Source organism: Muscardinus avellanarius, assembly GCF_963383645.1.
Source record: "Muscardinus avellanarius genome assembly, chromosome: 16".
Taxonomy (NCBI): Eukaryota; Metazoa; Chordata; class Mammalia; order Rodentia; family Gliridae; genus Muscardinus; species Muscardinus avellanarius.
Window position 1 is genome coordinate 23,295,697 of NC_137802.1, and position 18,603 is coordinate 23,314,299.

Sequence of the window (18,603 nt, forward strand, 5' to 3'; positions counted from 1 at the left end):
TCATGCTACTCACTTAATATTTAAATAGCATTCCATCCTATGTTACATTTCAACAAATAATTGAATTGATTGTGTAAGCATACAGATCCATTAGAAAAAAGAATGGACAGATATATACTCATTGTAATGTATGTGTACCTGTAATTCATAAAAATCTGAATTAGTAGTTTTAATCTATGAAAAGAAGTTATTTGCCTCCTTTTGGCATGAGTTTTTTTTTTTTTTTTTTTTTTTGGATGGTCTAGGGATGGAACCCAGGGGCATTCAACCTCCGAGCTACACCTCCTGCCTTATTTTTTATTCTTTATTTTGAAATAGGGTCTTACTAAGTTGCAGAGGGCCTCACTAAGTAGCTGAGGTTGTCCACAAACTGCGATCCTCCGGTCTCAGCCTCCCGAATGCTGGGATTACAGGAGTGCATCACCATGCCAGGCTTTTTTTTTTTTTTTTCCCCCAGTACTGGGGATGGAACCCGGGGCATTCTACTTCCAAGTGACACCCTCAGCCCTATTTTTTATTATTTATTTGGAAACAGGGTCTGAGTTGCAAAGGGCCTCACTAAGCAGTAGCTGAGGCTGTCCTCGAACCGTAATCTTCCTGTCTCAGCCTTCCGAATGCTAAGATTACAAGCATGCGCCACCACTCCCAGCTGCCATGAGTATTTTTGATTACATTATAATGACTAGGAACTGCTACTTTGATTATAATAAAGTGTCTTTTTAAAAAATATGACTAAAGCCAGCCTTGCTGGCTTAAAGAGACCCTGTTTCCAAACAAAAATTATAAAAATAGGTCTGGGAGTATAGGCCAGAGGAAGGGTTTCCAGGAACCCCAGTACCACAAATAAATAAATAAATAAATAAATCTAAAGTCAGGCGTACTGGTACACACTTGTAATCCTAGTACTTGGGAGGCTGAGACAGGAGGATCCAGGTTCATAGACAGCCTCAGCTACTTATTGAGGCCGTCCACAATTTAGACCATTTCAAAATAAAGAATATAAAATCAGGCTGGGTGTGTAGCTTGAAGGTAGAATGCCCCTGGGTTCAAACACCAGCACCACCACCACAAAAAAAAGAAGAAAAAAAAAGAGAAAAAAAAAAACACTAAACAAATGGGCCATTGAGAAAAACGTGGTGTGGTGGTGCCCCCTAGTGGGTAAAAGAAGATACAACTTTATAGTATCTTTTTTTAATTAAAAAGTCTAAATTGTTGAAGGTCTTCACTGGCCTCAATCATCCTGTTTTAGCCTCCCAAGCGCTAGAATTACAGGGGTGCGCCACCACGCCAAGCCTATAGTATCATTTTAACACTCACAAAAGATGACTTTATAAACCCTGTTTGCCTCTCCCCCAACAGATATTTTGCCTCAGAAGGAACTGGAACTGGTCCAGGGATTGAGATTACAAATTGCTTCTGGCTCCCCCTGCTGGCAAGAGATGGCCAAGAGCAGTTCAAACTGTGATATGTTAAGTTACTCAGAATTTTCAGATATCCAAAAAGTGATGCCAAGCATGGCATTGTATGCTTGTAATCCCACTACTTGGGAGGCTGAGACAGGAGGATCACAGGTTCACAGCTAGCCTCAGCTACTTAGGCCCTCTGCAACTTAGTGAGACCCTGTTTCAAAATAAATAAATAAATAAAGTTTGCTAAGCCAGGTTTGATGACACACACCTGTAATTCTAGTACTTGGGAGGCTGAGACAGAAAAATCACAGGTTCAAAGACCAGCCTTAGCAACTTAATAAGGCCCTCCGCAATTTACCAAGATCATTTCAAAATAAACATTTAAAAATAGGGCTGGCTGGGAGCTGGGCGTGGTGTGCACAATTGTAATCCCAGCATTTGGGAGGCTGAGACGAAGGATCACAGTTCATGGACAGCTCAGCTACTTAGAAAGACCCCATTTCAAAAAATAAAAAATAAGGCAGGGGTGTAGCTTGGAGGTAGAATACTCCCAGGGGCTGAGAGTAGAATGCCCCTGGGTTCAATCCCCAAAACCAAAAGAAAAAAATTCAAAAAGTGTCTAAGGTAAAACTGAATATCCTCCTTTAACTGAGGAATCCAATCCAATCGTACTCTGTCCAGTCTGGCACTTGAAAACTGGACTGGGTTTGTTGTTTTGTGGTTCTGGGGATTGAACGCAGGGTCAGTTTACCTCGAAGCTACACCCCCCACCCTATTTTATTTTTTATTTTGAAAAAGGCCTAACTTGCTGAGTGCCTCACTAAATTACTGAGGTTATCCTGGAAGCTGTGCTCCTGCCTCATCCTCTCTCAAAGGCATGGGGTCACAGGCTTGACCACCAGGCTCCGCTGATCACTGAAATCAGCACCACAGGTGTTTACTGTTATCACGGGACCTGAGTTTGGCCGCCTGTGCCAATGCTAATTCACTGGAGGGCAGTTTCTACCTTTCTGAGTTTTTATTTCCTCACACAGAAAATGGGCACAACAGTTTCTGGCCTGCCTATCTCTGCCGGAAGCCGTTCTCTTTTGGGGGGAGTGTACTAATGATTGGCTGCAGAGGCATTCTACCTCGGAGCTACACTCCCAGCTCTATTACTTTTTCTTTCTTTTCTTTTTTGTGTGCGTGGTACTGGAGATGGAACCCAGGGACATTGTACCTCCAAGCTACACCCCAGACCTATTACTTTTTCTTTCTTTCTTTCTTTTCTTTTCTTTTGTGTGTAGTACTGGGGATGGAACCCAGGGGCATTGTACCTCCAAGCTACACCCCCAGCCCTATTTTTTATTCTTTATTTTGAAACAGTCTCACTGAGGCTTTCTGCATATGCAAGCCAACTGTCTCAGCCTCCCAAATGCTGGGATTATAAGCGTGCATCACCACACACGATGTTTTTTTGTTTTGTTTTCTTGCATAATCAGGGATTGAACCCAGGATCATTCTACCTCCGGGCTACACCCCCAGCCCTATTTTTTATTCTTTATTTTGAAACAGGGTCTCACTAGGTTGCAGAGTGCCTAAGTAGCCGAGGTTGGCCGCAAACCTGCGATCCTCCTGTCTTAGCCTCCCAAGTCCTGGGATTACAAGTGTGTACCTCTACACCTGGCTATTTTTTAATTTTGAAATAGGGCCTCACTAAGTTGTGGAGGGCCTCACTAAGTTGTTGCTGTCCTCAAACCTTCAGTCCTCCTATTTCAGCCTTCCAAGTACTAGGATTACAGGGATGTACCACCATGCCTGGCTCTATTTCTTAAGTTTAACAATCCTTAAAAATAAAAGTCTTGCTGGGCGTGGTGGCGCACGCTTGTAATCCCCATCCTTGGGAGGCGGAGACAGGAGTATCGCGCAGGTTAGAAGCCAGCCTCACTGGCATAAGAGACCCTGTTTCCAAATAAGAGTGTAGCCTGGTGGTAGAAGGATTTCCAGGAACCCCAGTACCAAAAAAATAAATAAAATAAGTCTTAGTTAAGTGGTAATAATTTTTCTCAGAGTAATAATCCAAAATATTTCTCTTTTTTTGTAGTACTGGAGATGGAACCAAGTGCTCTCTACCTCCGGGCTATACTCCCAGACCTATTTTATATTTTATTTGGAAACAGGGTCTCACTAAGTTGCTGAGAGCCTCACTAACTAGCTGAGGCTGGCTGTGAACCTGCGTGATCTTGTCTCAGCCTCCCAAGTATTGAGATTACAAGCGTGTGCCACCATGCCTGACTAATCCAAAATATTTCTGTAGTCAGCTATTCAATAACATTAAAAAAGAGTGGAGACCTAGAGCCAGGTGTGGTGGCGCATGCTTGTAAGCCCAGCATTTAGGAGGCTGAGATAGGAATGTCCGGGTTTATAGACAGCCTCAGCTACTTAATAAGGCCCTTTGCAACTCAGTGAGACCTTGTTTCCAAATAAATAATAAAAAATGGGCAGCTGGGCATGGTGGCACGTGCTTGTAATCCCAGCATTTGGGAGGCTGAGACAGGAGGATCATGGTTCAAGTACAGCCTCAGCTACTTAGTGAGGCCCTTTGCAAATCAGTGAGACTCTGTTTCAAAACAAAGAATAAAAAATATGGTAGGGGGTATAGCTCAGAGGTTCAATGCCCCTGGGTTTCATTTCCATACCCACAAAAAAAAAAAAAGGGAAAATTAAATAGGACTATGGATGTAGCTTAGAGGTAGAATGCCCCTGGGTTCCATCCCCAGTACCGCAAAAAAAAAAAAAAAAAGAATGAAGACCTGGAAACAACTTAAAGGTCCACTAATAGAAAAGTTAAGAGCCAGGCGTGGTAGCTCAAGTTTATAATCCCAGCATTTATGAGGCTGAGATCGCCATGGCTACTTAGTGAGGCCTTTACTTTGTTTCAAAAAAATAAAGAGCCAGGCGTGGTGGTTCAGGTTTGTAATCCCCTTGCTTGGGAGGCAGAGACAGGAGGATTGCACTGGTTCGAAGCCAGCCTCACTGGCTTAAGAGACCCTGTTTCCAAATAAAAATATAAAATAGGTCTGGGAGTGTAGCCCAGAGGTAGAAGGGTTTCCAGGAACCCCAGGACCACCAAAAAAAATTAAAAAATAAAAATAAATAAAGAATAAAAATATAGGGCTGAGGGTGTAGCTTGGAGGTGGAATGCCCCTAGGTTCCATCCCAGACCACAAAAAAATAAAAGTTAAATAAATTGGGCCACATATGTCTGATTAACCTTTGTGTCACCCCCTACAGATAACGGTCGAGAAGATTATGAAACAACAGAGGATGTTTTTAGATGCCATGCTAACAAGGGAAAATTATTTTCACAGTACCAGGTACTCCATAAGTTATTAAAAAAAAAAAACAGAAAAAAATATCCTCAAATTATAATACTTAGCAGGGCTGGGCATGGTGGCGCATACTTGTAATCCCAGCATTTGGGAGGATGAGACTGGAGGTTCGTGGACAACCTTAGTACTTAGTGAGGCCCTCCGCAACTTAGTGAGACCCTGTTTCAAAATCAAGAATAAAAAATAGGAGCCAGGCATAGTGGCTCATGCTTGTAAACCCAGTACTTGGGAGACAGATAAGAGGATCGTACAGGTTTGAAGCCAGCCTCAGCTAGTTAGTGAGGCTCTCAGCAACTTGGTGAGACTCTGTTTCCAAATAAAATATAAAATAGGTCTGGGAATATAGCCCGTAGGTAGAAAGCCTCTGGGTTCCACCCTGAGTGCCACCAAAAATATAAAGAGAGAGAATAAAAAATAGGGCAGGGGGTATAGCTCGGAGGTCGAATGCTCCTGGGTTCCATCCCCAGACCCGCAAAAAATAAATAAATAAACAAATAAATAAATAATACTTAGTGGGATGTGGTGGCACTCGCTTGCAATCCCAGCATTTGAGAGGCTGAGACAGGAGGATCTCAGTTCATGGACAGCCTCAACTATTTAGTGAAGCCCTTTGCTACTCAGTGAGACCCTGTTTCAAAATAAAGAATAAAAAATAGAGCTGGGGGTATAGCTCGGCGGTAGAATCCCCCTGGTTCCATCCCCAGTACCGCAAAAAAAAAAAAAATTATAATACTTGCCAAGTGTGTTAGTGCACACTTGTAATCCCAGTACTTGGGAGGCTGAAAGAGGAGGATTGCAGGTTCATGGCCAGTCTTAGCTACTTAATAAGGCTCTCCGCAACTTAGTGCGACCCTGTTTCAAAGTAAAGAATAAAAAATAGGGCTGGGGGTGTAGCTCGGAGGTCAAATGCCCCTGGGTTCCATCCCTAGACCCGAAGAATAAGAATAAATCTTGACTGTTAAGTAGACTCATGTGTGTTTACTTTCCAATCCAAATTGTCCAGATTTTCTATTGGGAAAGCAAAAGAGAACCGGTGCTAACATTTAATGTGGGTTTATTGTACAACACTATTCTAGACACTACACATATTATTTCTCTTAACCTTCTCAACCATACAAAATACACTACTAATCTCTTCAATGTCAAGATTGGAAAATAGACTGTAAAAGGACAGCTTTGTCTAAAGTCAAGGGATGGCAAGCAGCACAGGGAAATTGAGGACCTCATCAGACTCCAAGGTCTCTGTTTTTGGTTGGTTGGTTGTTTTGCTTTTGCAGCACTGAGGATTGAAACCAGGGGGCTGCCACCAGTCCTTTTTTCTTTACAAACAAAATCCAGGGGCAGTCTACCTCTGAGGTACACCCCCAGCCCTATTTTTGTTCTTCACTGTGAAACAGGGTCTCACTGAGTTGCAGAAGGCCTCACGAAGTAGCTGAGGCTGTCAGCGAACCGCCATAACTCTGGTCTCTGCCGCCCGAATGCTGAGATTACAAATGTGCGCCACGACACCCGGCTCCTTTTAGTGTGTGTGTGTGGGGGGGGGGGGGACTGGGGATTTAATCCACGTGGTTCCACCTCTGAGCTATAACCCAGAACTATTTTATTTTCCCCCCTTCATACTAGGGATTGAGCCTAGGGGCATTCTACCTTCTACCTACAACTTCAGCCCTTTTTTTCTGGGCGGGGAGGGTAACAGGGGATTGAACCCAGAGGTATTCTACCTCTGAGCTATACCCCAGCCCTATTTTATTCTTTTTTTTTTTTTTTAAACATGGTCTCCCAGCTGGGGGTGATAGTGCACGCTTTCAATACCAGTGCTTGGGAGGCTGAGACAGGAGGATCCCACAGGTTTGAAGCCAGCCTCAGCTACTTACTAAGATCCTGTTTCCAAATAAAGTATTTAAAATAGGCCTGGGGATATAGCCCAGAGGTAGAAAAGCCCCTGGGTTCCACCCCCAGTACCACAAAAAAATAAAAATAGATAAAATTAAAAAAAACATGGTCTCCTTAGGTTGATGGCAGTCTCACTACTTGCTGAGGCCATCCTCAATATCAAAAAACAACAAATAGATAAACAATGATTTCAGAAAGTGTTGAGAACCTGGTAGTGTCTTACATAATTTTCAAATCTAACCCTTACTTTTGCTTTGTTGAATCGTCTTAATAAGGTGGAATAAGTGGAAGACATACATGGCTACAACTGATATCCTGACACCAGCTCTTCCAAATGACTCTTAGCTAATTCCTAAAATTCCCCTTTTACAGAAAATATTCAGCTATAAAAGCTATTTGTGTAATCTCCAAAAAGACAATCACACAGTACATCATTTTAAAAACTTTATTTAAAAAAAACTGGTATGTCTATTAAAAAAAAAAATTTGGGAGTGGGTGCAGGTGGATAAGAGGAATAACTTGTAACATTCCATAGCATAGTAGGGTAATCATTATTAACAATCAATTGCATATTTAAAAATAGTATCAGGAAGTGCCGGGCATGGTGGCGCACGCTTGTAATCCCCGCGCTTGGGAGGCAGAGACAGGAGGATCGCGCAGGTTCGAAGCCAGCCGCGCGTGCTGGCTTAGGAGACCCTGTTTCCAAATAAAAAATATAAAATCGGTCTGGGAGTGTAGCCCGGAGGTAGAAGGGCTTCCAGGAACCCCAGTACCACCAAAAAATAAATAAATAAATAAAATAAAAATAGTATCAGGAAAAATTTTAAATATTCTCAATACAAAGAAATAATAAATGTTTAAGTGATATATACACCGGACGCCCTGATCTGATAATCACACACACATGACTGCCATGTCACACTGCACCTCACAAAAACGTGATTATGTACATCTCAATTTATTTATTATTTTATATTTTTATGTTTATTTTTATTTCTGTGGTACTGGGGATGGGACCCAGGAGCTTTCTACCTCTGGGCTACACTCCCAGATCTATTTTTATATTTTATTAGAAACGATTTCACTAAATTGCTGAGAGCCTCAGTAGTTGAGGCTGGCTTCAAATATGCATGATCCTTTGTATCAGCCTCCCAAGGACTGGGATTACAAGCGTCTGCCACCACAGCCAGCTCCATACATCTCAATTTAAAACAAAAATATAGCCAGGCGTGGTGGCGCACGCTTGTAATCCCCGCGCTTGGGAGGCAGAGACAGGAGGATCGCGCAGGTTCGAAGCCAGCTGCGCGCGCTGGCTTAGGAGACCCTGTTTCCAAATAAAAATGTAAAAATAGGTCTGGGAGTGTAGCCCGGAGGTAGAAAGGCTTCCAGGAACCCCAGTACCACAAAAAAAATAAATAAATAAATAAATAAAACAAAAATATATTTTAAAAAACCCAAGCCGGGTGTGGTGGCGCACGCTTGTAATCCCAGCACTTAGGAGGCTGAGACAGGAGGATGGTGCAGGTTTGAAGCCAGCCTCAGCTACTTAGTGAGGCTCTCAGCAATTTAGTGAGACCCCGTTTCCAAACAAAATATAAAGTAGGTCTGGGAGTGTAGTCCAGAGGTAGAAGGCCCCTGGGTTCCATACTCAGCACCACAAAAAAAAAAAAAAAAAAAAAAAAACTCAGACCAGTAAACAGAAGATAATTTTGTTATTAAATAAAAAAGAAAAAGGATGTATGTTAAGATATTAATAATAAAGCCAGGCGTGGTGGCGCACGCTTATAACCCCAGCGCTTGGGAGGCTGAGACAGGAGGATCACACAGATTCGAAGCCAGCCTCAGCTACTGAGTGAGGCTCTCAGCAACTTAGTGAGACCCTGTCTCCAAATAAAGTATAAAATAGGTCTGTAAGTATAGCCCGGAGGTAGGAAGCCCCTGGGTTCCACCCCCACTACCATACACACACAAAAAGATATTAATAATGATGGCGCTGGGCATGGTGGCATATGCTTGTAATCTCACAACCAGCCTCAGCTAGTTAATGAGGCTCTCCACAACTTAGCGAGTTTGAAATTAAAGTTAAAAAAACAGAGCTGGGGATACAAAGCTCGGAGGTAGAATGCCTGAGTTCATCCCTGGTAACACACACAGACCACCACCACCACCACCACCACCAAAACCAGTGAACAAAAAAAAAAGATTTTTTTTTTTTTTTTGGTGGTACTGGGGTTCCTAGAAGCCCTTCTACCTCCAGGTTACACTCCCAGACATATTTTTTAAATATTTTTATTTGGAAACAGGGTCTCTTAAGCCAGCATGGCTGGCTTCAAACCAGCGCAATCCTCCTGTCTCCGCCTCCCAAGCGCGGGGATTACAAATGTGCGCCACCACGCCCGGCTTGTTATTAAATTTAGAAGAAAAAAAAAGGATGTCTGTCAAGATATTAATAATGGCCAGGCATACAGCCGGGCATGGTAGTGCACGCTTGTAATCCCAGCATTCGGAAGGCTGAGACTGGAGGATCACAATTCGCGGACAGCCTCAGCTACTTAGTGAGGCCCTCTGCAACTTAGTTAGACCCTATTTCAAAATAAAGAATAAAAAATAGGGCAGGTGGTGTAGCTCAGAAGTCGAATGCCCCCGAGTTCCATCCTCAGACCTGAAAATAAATAAATAAATAATGGCCAGGCGTGATGGCGCACACTTGCAATCCCAGCATTCAGGAGGCTGAGACAAGAGGATTGCAGTTCCTGGAAAGCCTTGGCTACTTAGTGAGGCCCTTTGCAATTCTGTGAGACCCTGTTTCAAAATAAAGAGAAAGGCCAGGCATGGTGGCGCATGCTGGTAATCCCAGCATTTGGGAGGCTGAGACTGGAGGGTCGCAGTTCATGGACAGCCTCAGCTACTTAGTGAGGCCCTTTGCAACTCAGTGAGACCCTGTTTCAAAAAAGACTAGTCGGGCGTGGTGGCGCACGCTTGTAATCCCAGCATTTGGGAGGCTGAGACCGGAGGATTGCGGTTCACGGACAGCCTCAGCTACTTAGTGAGGCCCTTTGCAACTCAGTGAGACCCGGTTTCAAAATAAATAATAAAAAATAGGGCAGGAAGGCTGGGCATGATGGCGCACGCTTGTAATCCCCGCGATTGGGAGGCTGAGACAGGAGGATCACACGGGTTTGAAGCCAGCCTCAGCTACTTAGTGAGGCTCTCAGCAACTTAGTGAGACCCTGTTTCCAAATAAAAATATATATATAAAAAAAAGGTCTGGGAGTATAGCCCAGAGGTAGAAAGCCTCTGGGTTCCACCCCCAGTACCACCAAAATAAATAAATAAATAAATAAATAAATAAATAATAGGGCAGGAGGGCCGGGCATGGTGGCGCACGCTTGTAATCCCCGCGCTTGGGAGGCAGAAACAGGAGGATCGCGCAGGTTCGAAGCTAGCCCCGCGCGCTGGCTTAGGAGACCCTGTTTCCAAATAAAAAAAATGTAAAAATAGGTCTGGGAGTGTAGCCCGGAGGTAGAAGGGCTTCCAGGAACCCCAGTACCACCAAAAAAAAAATAATAATAATAGGGCAGGAGGTGTAGCTTGGAGGTCGAATGCCCCTGGGTTCCACCCCCAGACCCGCAAAAAAAATTAAAAAATAAAAAATAAAATAAAAAGACTAAAATAATAGGGCTGGGAGTGAAGCTTGGAGGTACCATACCCCTGGGTTCCATCCCCAGTACTGCAAAAAACAATAATAATAATAATGATGGAGCCAAATGTAGTGGCGAACACTTGTAATCCCAATATTCGGGAGGCGGAGACGAGGAGATCACAGTTCACAGACAGCCTCAGCTACTTAGCGAGGCTCTTGGCAAATAAGTGAGACCCTGTTTCAAAAACAAAAGGACTAAAAAGTCAGGCGTGGTGGCGCACGCTTGTAATCCCAGCTCTCGGGAGGCTGAGACAGGAGGATCACAGTTCACGGCCAGCCTCAGCTACTTAGTGAGGCCTTTGCAACTCAGTGAGACCCTGTTTCAAAAATGAAGAAAAGCCGGGCATGGTGGCGCACACTTGTAATCTCAGCATTCGGGAGGCTGAGAGAGGAGGATTGTGGTTCACTATCAGCCTCAGCTACTTAGTGAGGCCCTCTGCAACTTAGTGAGACCCTGTTTCAAAATGAAGAATAAAAAAAAATAGGGCAGGGGGTATAGCTTGGAGGTCGAATGCCCCTGGGTTCCATCCCCAGATCCACAAAATAAATAAATAAATAAATAAATAAATAAATAAATAAATAAATATTTAAAAATAAAGAATAAGCCGGGCGTGGTGGCGCACGCTTGTCATCCCAGCGCTTGGGAGGCTGAGACAGGAGGATCGCACAGGTTCAAAGCCAGCCTCAGCTACTTAGTGAGGCTCTCAGCTACTTAGTAAGACCCTGTTTCCAAATAAAGTATAAAAATAGGTCTGGGAGTGTAGCTCAGAGGTAGAAAGCCTCTGGGTTCAACTCCCAGTACCACACACAAAAAAAAGAATAAAAAATAAGGCTGGGGGTGTAGCTTGGAGGTAGAATGCCCCTGGGTTCCATCCCCAGTACCACAAAAAGAAGAAGGAGGAGGAGGAGAAGGAAGAGGAGAAAGAGGAGGAGGAGGAGGAGGAGGAGGAGGAGGAGGAGGAGGAGGAAGAGGAAGAAAGAATAAAAAACAGGACTGGGGTGTAGCTCAGAGGTAGAATACCCCTGGGTTCCATCCCCAGTAATGCAAAAAAGAAAAATGTGTGGGCGTGTGGGCGTGTGTGTGTGTGTGTGTACACGCACAAGTTCGCAGCCAGCCTCAGCTACTTAGTGAGGCCCTGGGTGTAGCTTGGAGGTAGAATGCCCCTGGGTTCCATCCCCAGTACCGCACACATGTACACAAATGATACACACAAGCCGGGCAGGGTGGCACATGCATCTGCTTAGTGCTTGGGAGGGTGAGACAGGAGGACCGCGCTCCCAGGCCCGCAGCAGCTTGTCTGGTGACCTACTACACTCCCTTCTAAATTCATCTCCTGCCTCCAGCCCCACCCCCATGTCTTCCTCCGAGCTTTACCGAGCCACAACCTGCCTAGGTCTCAGTTCTGCCGGACTGAGCCAGCCCGGCTCCTTTGTTTCTGTCAGGTTTTAGTTTAAAAGGAAATGCCTCAGGAAGAGCTGCCCTTTGAGTAGTGTGTGTGTGTGTGTGTGTGTGTGTGTGTGTGTGTGTGTGTGTGTGTTGGGCAGTCCTAGGGACTGAATTTAGGGGCAATCTACCGCTGAGCTTCACCTTCCACCCTATTTTTTATCCTTTATTTGAAACAGGGTCTCACTGAGTTGCAGGGGGCCTCACCATGTAGCTGAGGCTGACCGCGAACCTGCGATCCTCCTGTCTCAGCCTCCCAAATGCTAGGATTACAAGCACGTGCCGCCACTCCAGTCCCCTCTGAGCTATTTTAATCTTCCTTTCTCAAAAGGATCACTGGACCAGGGTGGTGCACACCTGTAATCCCAGTTCTTGGAAGACTGAGACAGGAGGATTGCAGATTCAAAGTTAGCCTTAGCAACATAACAAGATTCTTGGCAACCTAGTGAGACCTTGCTTCAAAATAAAAAATAAAAAAGGGCTGGTATAAGTATACCACCTCGGAGGTATAGCTCAGAGGTAGCATGGCGCTGAGTTCAATCCCCAGTACCAAAAAAATGATTACCATCCCTGCTTCTCATTAGATCACTAACCATACTTCTTGGTAATTTCTTCTTTTTATTTTTGTTGTTGTTACTGAAACAGGGTCTCACTATGTTGCTCAGGCTGGCCTTGAACTCCTGGTTTCCTGCCCCAGCCTGAACAGCTGGGACCACATGTCTAGCTGATAATTCCCTGACTATTTGCCATTTATTTCTTATCTTCCTCCCTGCACTAGACCCCATGAGACCAGGAACTAACCTGTCATGTCATGTTTACCATTTCTCCCCAGTTCCCAAAACAATGCCTGGCACTTTATAAACACTTCAATGACTGCTGACTTTACTGAATGAAGAATGAACCTTCTAGACTGCAAGGGCCACGTGAGGCTTCGATTTCCCCAGGAGTCAGTCTTCCGTTCTTACTGCCCTGCCCCAGACTTTCACAGTACTCAGCATGCCTCCCACCTGGTCTGGCACATCTCACCGGGGTTTACTCATCTTTGTATCCCCGGCACCTGGGACAGTGACCGATAACACATGACAGGCACCCACTGAACACTGACTGACTGAATGACGGAAAAGTGAGCACAACTCTAGCTGCCCTTCTCCCAACTCTGCTGCTTCCAATTTTCCTGTGCTATAAGAAAAAGTCATTATCATCTATGCAAATCACACAACAAGCAGCATAAAACAGAAAGTCTAAAAATTACTGGTGTGTGTGTGTGTGTGTGTGTGTGTGTGTGTGTTGCTGGGGATTAAACCCAGGGGCATTCTATCTCCAAGCTACACCTTCAGCCCAATTTTAGTTTTTATTTGGAAACAGGGCCTCCCTAAGTTGCGAAAAGCCTCACTAAGTCACTGAGGCTGGCTTCAAACCTATCTCAGCCTCCCAAATACTGGAAATACAGGCATGCACTACTACACCCGGCTAAAAATTATATTTTAAAATAGGGGTAAGCTGGGCATAGTGGTGCTGTCCTACAATCCCACTACTTGGGAGGTTGAGACAGGAGGATCACAGGTTAGAGGACAGCTTCAGCAAGTAGCGTGGTGGCGCACGCTTGTAATCCCCGCACTTGGGAGGCTGAGACAGGAGGATCACATAGGTTCACAGCCAGCCTCAGCTACTTAATGAGGCTCTCAGCAACTTAGTGAGACCCTGTTTCCAAATAAATTATAAAAAAAAAATAGGTCTGGAAATATAGCCTGGAGGTAGAAAGCCTCTGGGTTCCACACCCAGTACCACCAAAAAAAAAAAAAAAAAAAGTAAAGAAGAAAAATAAATAAAATAGTCTGGGTATGGAGGCAGAATGCCCCTGGGCTCAATCCCCAGTACCATAAAAATCAAATATGGGTGAAAGTTGCTGTATGGCTCAGGGATTATCCTGCCTGTAACTTTTCCCTGTTACATTATAAAAATACCTCCTACTTTCCTTTTTTTTTTTTTTTTTTTTTTGTGGTATTGGGGATTGAACCCGGGGGCATTGTATCTGAGCTAAACACCCAGCACAATTTTTTATTCTTTATTTGGAAACGGGGTCTCACCAAGTTGCAAAGGGCCTCACTAAGTAGATGAGGCTGGCTTCGAACCTGTGCGGTCCTCCCGTCTCAGCCTCCCAGCTGCTGGGATTACAAGCATGAGCCATCATGCCCAGCTACTTTCCAATTTATAACAAAAAATTTAATGGTAGGGGGTTATTTTAAAACCTGGTATAATTTCTTGTAACATGCTCGCTAAACAATAAACTGCACTCTGGCATCATTGCTTAATTGACCCAGTTGGTTGCAGTAAACTCTCACTTATTAATCCAGAGCCCTCAGATTATACACTATCAGACACAAATCATAACACTCAGAATCAATCAGGAAACACTGAAATGAAAGAAACCTAAAGTTCTATACTTACTTGCTCTGTTGGGAACAGGGTGTTGATATACTCAACAGCATTGAAATCTGCTCGATCTAAAGGATCCTGGCTTGGAAATACCTATAAAAAACAGGAGGTTGAACATTAAAACAAATATGGACACCTTAAATATATAAATCTTTGGCAATTAAAAAAATAAGCTGGAAACCGGGCGTGGTGGCACACGCTTGTAATCCCAGCATTTGGGAGGCTGAGACCAGAGGATCTCAGTTCGCGAACAGCCCCAGCTACTTAGTGAGGCCCTCGGCAACTCAATGAGACCATTTCAAAGTAAAGAATAAAAAATAGGGCAGGGAGAGGAGCTCGGAGGTCAAATGCCTCTGGGTTCCATCCCCAAACCCACAAAAAATAAATAAATAAATAATAAAAAAAATAAGCTGGGAGCTGGGCATAGTGGCACTCGCTTATAATCCCAGCGCTTGGGAGGCTGAGACAGGAGGATCGTGAAGGTTTGAAGCCAGCCTCAGCTATTTAGTGAGGTTATTAGCAACTTAGTGAGACCCTGTTTCCAAATAAAGTATAAAATATGTCTGGGAGTATAGCCCAAAGGTAGAAAAGCGCCTGGGTTCCATCCCCAGTATCACAAAAATAAATAAATAAATGAATAAAGCTGGGAGCCGCATGTGGTGGCACACGCTTGTAATCCCGCATTTGGAGGCTGAGACTGGAAGATCGCGGTTTGCATTGCATTTGGAGGTTGAGACTGGAGGATCACGGTCTGAGTACAGCCTCAGCTACTTAGTGAGACCCTGTTTCCAAATAAAAATATAAAAAAAAAAAATAGGTCTGGGAGTGTAGTCCGGAGGTAGAAGGGTTTCCAGGAGACCCAGTAGCACCAAAATAAATAAATAAATAAAAAGACTAGCCGGGCGTGGTGGCGCACGCTTGTAATCCCCGCGCTTGGGAGGCAGAGACAGGAGGATCGCACAGGTTCAAAGCCAGCCTGGCTAGCTTAAGAGACCCTGTTTCCAAATAAAAATATTATAAAAAATAGGTCTGGGAGTGTAGCCCAGAGGTAGAAAGATTCCAGGAACCCCAGTACCATCAAAAATTTAAATAAATAAAAAATAAAAAAAAACTGGGGAGTGTAGGTCAGAAATAGAATACCCCTGGCTTCAATACCCAATGTCAAAAATAAATAAAATTTTTAGCCAGGTTTGGTGGTGCACGCTCGTAATCCCAGTGCTTGGGAAGCTGAGACAGGAGGATTGCACAAGTTTGAAGCCAGCCTCAGCTACTTAGTGAGGCTCTCAGCAACTTAGTGAGACCCTGTTTCCAAATAAAATATAAAATAGCCCAGAGGTAGAAAGTCCCTAGGTTCCACCCCCACTAACACCAAAAAAATTTTTTAATTAAAAAAAAATAAAAATATTTTAAAGAAAATAAAATTTTATATAATTTTTATTATAAATATAATAGCCAGGCGTGGTGGCATACACTTGTAATCCCCGTGCTTGGGAGGCGGAGATAGGAGGATTGAGCAGGATGGAAGCCAGCCGCACAGGCCTAAGGGATCCTGTTTCCAAATGTAAAAAAAAGTATAAAATAGGTCTGGGAGTGTAGCCCGGAAGTAGAAGGGTTTCCAGTAACCCCCATACCATCAAAAACAGAATTATTAATTAATATAATAAAATATAAATAAACAAAATATATAATTTATTTTATTTAAAAACAAATAAATAAATAAGCCGGGCGTGGTGGCACACGCTTGTAGTCCCTGCGCTTAGGAGGCTGAGACAGGAGGATCACACAGGTTCGAAGCCAGCCTCAGCTACTTAGTGAGGCTCTCAGCAACTTAGTGAGACCCTGTTTCCAAATAAAGTATAAAATAGGTCCGGGAGTATAGCCTGGAGGTAGAAAGCCCCTGGGTTCCACCCCAGTACCACCAAAAATAAATAAATAAATAAAAATAAATAAATTAGAAAATTTCAAAGAAAATAATAGAGCCGGGCGTGGTGGCACATGCTTGTAACCCCAACATTTGGGAGGCTGAGACGGGAGGATTTGGGTTCACAGCCAGCCTCAGCTACTTAGTGAGGCCCTTTACAACTCATTGAGATGTTACAAAATATAGAATAAAAAACAGGGCTGGAGGTGTAGCTCGGAGGTAAAATGCCCCTGAGTTCCACCCCCAGTACCAAAAACAAAAAAGAAAGAAAGAAAGTAAAAGAATAGAAAAGAAGGTAAGCAGAAAAGCCTTTCCCGGCCCCCATTCCGAGCCATTTATAAAAGGCAGTTGGACGAGCGTGGTAAATGAATGAATCCCCCACCAACCTGAATTTGCCACTCATCGGTCCCTTCTCAGTCCATCCTCTCAAGAAGCACAGTTGCTCTTCCCAAACCCTCAGGGCTCACCAGTCTCCACAGTTAAGGCCTAGAAAAGACGCTTCCCTCCTCCGGTTCTTACTTATTTTTGTGTTTCTGGGGATTGAAGCTAGAGGCATTCAACCTTCGAGCTACACCCTCAGCCCGATTTTATTTATTTGAAACACGGTCTCGCTAAATTGATGGTTCTATTTGCTGAGACTGGTCTCAAACCTGCGATCCTCCTGTCTCTGCCTCCCAAGTACTGGGATTACTGGCCTGCGCCCCCTCGCCCGGCTCCTCCCGCGTTCTGACTCCCATTCCCACCCACCCCCACCCCAGAGCTTTGCTTTCCCTTCGGCGCCAACCCCACCTCTCAAAGACCGCTCGCCCTTCCCCGGAGCCCCTCGGCTGCGAGGGGGCGGAACGCTCACCTGCTCGATGGCCAGCTGCACCTCGGGCGTGAGCTGCAGCACGGCCTCCAGCTCCTCCACGAACTCCAGTTCTTCCTCCTCCATCATCCCGCCGCCCCGCAACCTGCTGTCGCCGCCCCACCCCCCGCAGCCCGCCGGCGGCCACAGAGCCCCGCGAGGAGCGCCCACCCTGCTACGCTCCGGCGGCGCCGCTGTCAGCCGGCCGGCACTTCCGGGAAGCGGGCACTTCCGGGGCCCGAGGCACTCTGGGATCGCGGAGGACTAAGTCCTGGAGCATCCGGGACAAGTCTCCGGGATTCTCTCCTGACGTCCTTTTAACACTCGGCCCCACCTAACCTCAGCTCGCCCCAGATGGTGGGGCCCTGGACGCCCCGCCTAGGGCGCGCCCCCCGCGTTAGGGGGGTCCCAGCCTCGGCGCAGGAGCCCCAGCGAGGGGCGGCCCCGGCTCCGACGAGCTGCATTCCCTTCTGAGGCCCTGAGTCAGTGGCACTAGGCGCCCCAGGCCTTCGGGAGTAAAGGGACCCCAGATGGTAAGGGGCGAGCCGCCAAGGCCTTTGGTAGGATGGGGACAGCGTCCACTTGGTAGATTCAGCTTCTCCGTGTACCTGGCAACTAGGCTGACGTTTTCTGAAGGTGACTGAACTCCCTTGTTGGATTCCATGCCCGCTTGGCAATTTTTTTTTTTTTTTTCCTTTCTGTACTGGGGATGGAACCCAGGGGCATTCTACCTCCGAATGACACCCCCAGCCCTATTTTTTATTCTTTATTTTGAAACAGGGTCTCACTGAGTTCCAAAGAGCCTCACTAAGTAGCTGAGGCTTGCTTTGAACCTGAGGAAGAGAAATGCCCCTGGGTTCAATCCCCAGTGTTACAAAAAATAAAAATTAAAAATTAAAAGGGCTGGTTGCACATGCTTGTAATCCCAGCATTTGGGAGGCTGAGACAAGAAGATCCAGGTTTACAGTCTCAGATACTACTTAGTGAGGCCCTCTGCAACTCAGTGAAACCCTGTTTCAAAATAAAGAATAAAGCCGGGCCTGGTGGTGTGTGGCTTGTAATCCCGGCGCTTGGGAGGTCGAGACAGGAGGATCGCGCAGGTTCGAAGCCTTAAGCTGGCTTAAGAGACCCTGTTTCCAAATAAAAATATTAAAAAATTGGTCTGGGAGTGTAGCCCGGAGGTAGAAGGGCTTCCAGGAACCCCAGTACCACAAAAAATAAAAAAGAATAAAAAGATAGGGCTGGGGGTGTAGCTCGGAGGTATAATGCCACTGGTTCCATCCCCAGTACCACAAAATAAATAAATAAAAGGACTGGGGTGTAGCTTGAATGTCGATCACCCATGGGTTCAATCCCTAGAAGCAAAAAATAAAAAACAAAGAGAACAAAACAAAAAATAAAAAGGGTTGAGGACATAGCTCAAAGGTACTAGGTTCAATCCCCATTACCAAAAAAGAAAAAGAAAAAAGCTAGATTAGGCAATGCTCCAACACTGGGAAATGCTTACTCTCTGATATTTTAAACAGTAGAATCCAAAGTCCTTGTCTACACCCAATAAACTGTGCAATACTGTACAAAT

At 45.0% G+C, this 18,603-nt stretch overlaps 1 protein-coding gene across 2 annotated transcripts in view; it reads right to left on the bottom strand.

The window, feature by feature from the left end:
* The window catches only part of VPS53 (VPS53 subunit of GARP complex), a gene marked incomplete at both ends in the record, with an annotated part of 175,649 nt that extends 158,535 nt beyond the window's left edge, over window positions 1–17,114 (bottom strand). For both annotated transcript variants that reach the window (XM_080713279.1, XM_080713280.1), the window contains 2 exons: window positions 14,269–14,349; window positions 17,028–17,114. In XM_080713279.1, coding sequence (XP_080569405.1) covers window positions 14,269–14,349; window positions 17,028–17,114 — 168 coding nt within the window. The remainder of the gene's footprint in view (window positions 1–14,268; window positions 14,350–17,027) is intronic.
* Window positions 17,115–18,603: the final 1,489 nt, after the last annotated feature.